This window comes from Salvelinus alpinus, chromosome 31, assembly GCF_045679555.1.
Source record: "Salvelinus alpinus chromosome 31, SLU_Salpinus.1, whole genome shotgun sequence".
Lineage (NCBI taxonomy): Eukaryota > Metazoa > Chordata > Actinopteri > Salmoniformes > Salmonidae > Salvelinus > Salvelinus alpinus.
The window spans coordinates 34,796,736-34,801,735 of record NC_092116.1 but is presented as its reverse complement, the minus strand read 5'-3'; the positions used below and the strand labels follow the sequence as shown (position 1 = coordinate 34,801,735).

At 39.0% G+C, this 5,000-nt stretch overlaps 1 protein-coding gene across 1 annotated transcript in view; it reads left to right on the top strand.

Moving 5' to 3' along the window:
- Positions 1 to 1,028: 1,028 nt before the first annotated feature.
- Positions 1,029 to 5,000, top strand: part of LOC139561531 (fibrinogen beta chain-like) — a 12,648-nt gene continuing 8,676 nt past the window's right edge. The window contains exon 1 of the mRNA XM_071378728.1: positions 1,029 to 1,172. Within this exon, the coding sequence (XP_071234829.1) occupies positions 1,098 to 1,172 (75 nt within the window). The 5' untranslated portion in view covers positions 1,029 to 1,097. The remainder of the gene's footprint in view (positions 1,173 to 5,000) is intronic.

The following is a 5,000-nucleotide window of genomic DNA, read 5'->3' as shown; positions in this document are numbered from 1 at the left end:
GATAAACTCCCATATCTACTGGGTGAAATTCCACAGTGTGCCATCACAGCAGCAAGATTTGTGACCTGTTGCCACAAGAAAAGGGCAACCAGTGAAGAACAAACACCACTGTAAATACAACCCATATTTATGTTTATTTATTTTAACTTGTGTGCTTTAACCATTTGTACATTGTTACAACACTGCATATATATAATATGACATTTGTAATGTCTTTATTGTTTTGAAACTTCTGTATGTGTAATGTTTACTGTTCATTTTTATTGTTTATTTGACTTTTGTATATTACCTACCTCACTTGCTTTGGCAATGTTAACACATGTTTCCCATGCCAATAAAGCCCCTTGAATTGAATTGAATTGAGAGAGCGAGAGAGAGAGACAGAGAGAGAGTGAGAAAGGCCGCCGTAGGCAGACATGGCTCTCAAGAGAAGACAGGCTATGTGCTCACTGCCCACAAAATGAGGTGGAAACTGAGCTGCACTTCCTAACCTCCTGCCCAATGTATGACCATATTAGAGAGACATATTTCCCTCAGATTACACAGATCCACAAAGAATTCGAAAACAAATCCAATTTTGATAAACTCCCATATCTACTGGGTGAAATTCCACAGTGTGCCATCACAGCAGCAAGATTTGTGACCTGTTGCCACAAGAAAAGGGCAACCAGTGAAGAACAAACACCATTGTAAATACAACCCATATTTATGCTTATTTATTTTAACTTGTGTGCTTTAACCATTTGTACATTGCTACAACACTGTATATATATAATATGACATTTGTAATGTCTTTTTTGTTTTGAAACTTCTGTATGTGTAATGTTTACTGTTCATTTTTATTGTTTATTTGACTTTTGTATATTACCTACCTCACTTGCTTTGGCAATGTTAACACATGTTTCCCATGCCAATAAAGCCCCTTGAATTGAATTGAATTGAGAGAGAGAGAGAGAGAGAGAGAGAGAGAGAGAGAGAGGCGGAGAGGGAAGTTCTTCCAGCTTGGGACAGGTATAAATATGACTGTGTCCTCCACTGAAATCAGTTCACTTTCAAAGGCAGAAACTTTCTTTGAGACACTACTATCTAACGCCAACATGAAGTGGCTACTGCTGCTCTGCCTGTGTGTCTATGGTGTCCATTGTCAAGGCGATTATGACGAATATGACCTGGTAATGTATATACTATATACTGTATGTATAAATCATAGATAAATCATGTTTTTGACTTCACTGGTCCTTTAACTCATAGATGTTCATGCGGGACTTCGAGCATTTTGGTGTAGAACGCGCTCTGTGAACTCCGTGGTAATGCTAGGACTCACCATCTGTCCGCTCTCCGTTTCCACTCTCTCAGTGGAGCAGACCGGACCTGAAGTGTCAGGTTTCAGACCCCCACAAATGTATAGGGAGTGACATGTCACATTTTCTGGCCTATAGACATGTTAGCTGACAACGCCATGAAAACGATGCGCGTTATTCAAAAGGGGCAGAAGGCCGTGTTTTCTTATGATTCTGGATGGCCAGGTAGCTAGCAAAAATCCCAAGGAACTCCCATGTGGGCAATCGTAGATGGCTCGTTTCAGCTAGTTTTATTTTGTTCTTGATACCACGTCTTGTTTTGACTGATGTCAAGTCTACGCTAATATGGCAAAAATTCGCTAGCTAGCTAACCAACAACAGCAACGATGTATTTGAGAGACAAGTGCTAATTCTGCAACTGTATTTATGTTTTCAATAAACATTGGAGGTGAAATAGTCTACATGTTGTGAACAATCTAAGCCAACCCTGTCTGTTTTGCCCCATAGTTTCGTACGCGTCGGTTTTGTTGCTAAACAACCAACCCTGTCTGTTTTGCCCCATAGTTTCGTACGCGTCGGTTTTGTTGCTAAACAACCAACCCTGTCTGTTTTGCCCCATAGTTTCGTACGCGTCGGTTTTGTTGCTAAACAACCAACCCTGTCTGTTTTGCCCCATAGTTTCGTACGCGTCGGTTTTGTTGCTAAACAACCAACCCTGTCTGTTTTGCCCCATAGTTTCGTACGCGTCGGTTTTGTTGCTAAACAACCAACCCTGTCTGTTTTGCCCCATAGTTTCGTACGCGTCGGTTTTGTTGCTAAACAACCAACCCTGTCTGTTTTGCCCCATAGTTGCGTACGCGTCGGTTTTGTTGCTAAACAACCAACCCTGTCTGTTTTGCCCCATAGTTACGTACGCGTCGGTTTTGTTGCTAAACAACCAACCCTTTCTGTTTTGCCCCATAGTTACGTACGCGTCGGTTTTGTTGCTAAACAACCAACCCTGTCTGTTTTGCCCCATAGTTGCGTACGCGTCGGTTTTGTTGCTAAACAACCAACCCTGTCTGTTTTGCCCCATAGTTGCGTACGCGTCGGTTTTGTTGCTAAACAACCAACCCTGTCTGTTTTGCCCCATAGTTGCGTACGCGTCGGTTTTGTTGCTAAACAACCAACCCTGTCTGTTTTGCCCCATAGTTGCGTACGCGTCGGTTTTGTTGCTAAACAACCAACCCTGTCTGTTTTGCCCCATAGTTGCGTACGCGTCGGTTTTGTTGCTAAACAACCAACCCTGTCTGTTTTGCCCCATAGTTGCGTACGCGTCGGTTTTGTTGCTAAACAACCAACCCTGTCTGTTTTGCCCCGTAGTTACGTACGCGTCGGTTTTGTTGCTAAACAACCAACCCGTCTATCCAGACAAATAATAAATGATCTCTTCCTCTGAGCGACTGAGACGGCAAAATAAAAGACGACAGTCAAGCTAGTCCAGCCGTTGTATTTTCATTTCACTGTGATATTCTCAGCTGGATTTAGAGCTCTTCCACATGAACAAATACTAAATAATTTCATAGGATTGGAAGAAGAAAAAAAGACCAGTTTCTCTTGGTCACAGAAGTGAGAAATCACTTCATGTTTAAGTTTGTAATGAGTCTGTACACACGTTAACGCACCGCTCAGCGGGAGTTCAGGAGAACATTCTCTGTCGACAGTTAAAAATGAAACGGAGCCAATATTGTACTGTCACTAAGTACGATCAGATTTATTTTACTGTCACTAAGTACGATCAGATTTATTTTACTGTCACTAAGTACGATCAGATTTATTTTACTGTCACTAAGTACGATCAGATTTATTTTACTGTCACTAAGTACGATCAGATTTATTGTACTGTCACTAAGTACGATCAGATTTATTGTACTGTCACTAAGTACGATCAGATTTATTGTACTGTCACTAAGTACGATCAGATTTATTTTACTGTCACTAAGTACGATCAGATTTATTTTACTGTCACTAAGTACGATCAGATTTATTGTACTGTCACTAAGTACGATCAGATTTATTGTACTGTCACTAAGTACGATCAGATTTATTTTACTGTCACTAAGTACGATCAGATTTATTGTACTGTCACTAAGTACGATCAGATTTATTTTACTGTCACTAAGTACGATCAGATTTATTTTACTGTCACTAAGTACGATCAGATTTATTGTACTGTCACTAAGTACGATCAGATTTATTTTACTGTCACTAAGTACGATCAGATTTATTGTACTGTCACTAAGTACGATCAGATTTATTTTACTGTCACTAAGTACGATCAGATTTATTTTACTGTCACTAAGTACGATCAGATTTATTTTACTGTCACTAAGTACGATCAGATTTATTTTACTGTCACTAAGTACGATCAGATTTATTTTACTGTCACTAAGTACGATCAGATTTATTTTACTGTCACTAAGTACGATCAGATTTATTTTACTGTCACTAAGTACGATCAGATTTATTTTACTGTCACTAAGTACGATCAGATTTATTTTACAGTTTATAATTTCATTGGTACTATATTTAGAAAGCCTTTCAGTCATTTCAAGCCCTTATTCACCCACTTTTGTTGAATAAGATTAAAAGTATACATTATTTTTCATAGCATTTGTATTATGTACTTGAGCGGAAACTGTTTTTTATTTTGATAATCGTTTGTAGACATTAAATGCACTTTGCATTATGTTGAATGCTGTAACAAGACAGAATATCTAGTTTTATAAAAGTCCCATGATGGTAGTGACTGCCCATTACTGCTTATCACTTATTTATAATCCTCAGTTATTCACATAAAACTAAATATTTGTTTTATTTGATTACTTCATTATTTAATTCCCAGTCAGCATCTTGTCTCTATAGAGCTGACAATCACTATTTTATAGTAGTTCTTCAAAGTAAATAGGGGCGGCAGCGTAGCCTAGTGGTTATAGCATTGGGCCAGTAACTAAGAGGTTGCTGAATTGAATCCCCGAGCTGACAAGGTAAAAATGTGTTGTTCTGCCCCTGAACAAGGCAGTTAACCCACCGCTCCTAGGCTGTCATTGTAAATAAGATTTTGTTATTAACTGACTTGCCTAAAGGTTAAAAAATATGACTGCTCAATACCAGCTATCAATACACTGATCATGTATTTTCAGGCTGGCAGGCAACTGCTCTCTGTCTTTTCTGTTTCCTTGTCTGCTCTGCACAGACCGGACAAGTTTAAACGGGCGTACAACGGATTGTGGTCATTGTAGTTAATTACAATGTTTTCTGTTGACGTTGAATAGTTGGAAACTACAACTCCCTACTACATAGGCTTCATCTGATTTATCTCAACAGAAACTGCACAGTGAACTCACAGAAAGAAAAAGGAAAAAACAAAATGGAATTCGGAATAGTTGAACAGTTGTTTAAAAAAGTTGAAAAATAACTGACATTTCGGTTAATCGCTCAAGCACTAAGCCCTTTCTAAAAATATGCAACTTTATCAGAAAATAAAATATTACGTTCGGGGATGTGTATTTACATTTTTCCCTGTCATTCAACTGGTTTAACCCGACACATAGCAACCTCGTCAAGAGGTTTGGATCTCTTGGCGTAACGGCTAAGGACGACAGTCGCTGAACCCGGGGTTGAGTCCTGATCGGGACTAAAATACTATATATTTACTAT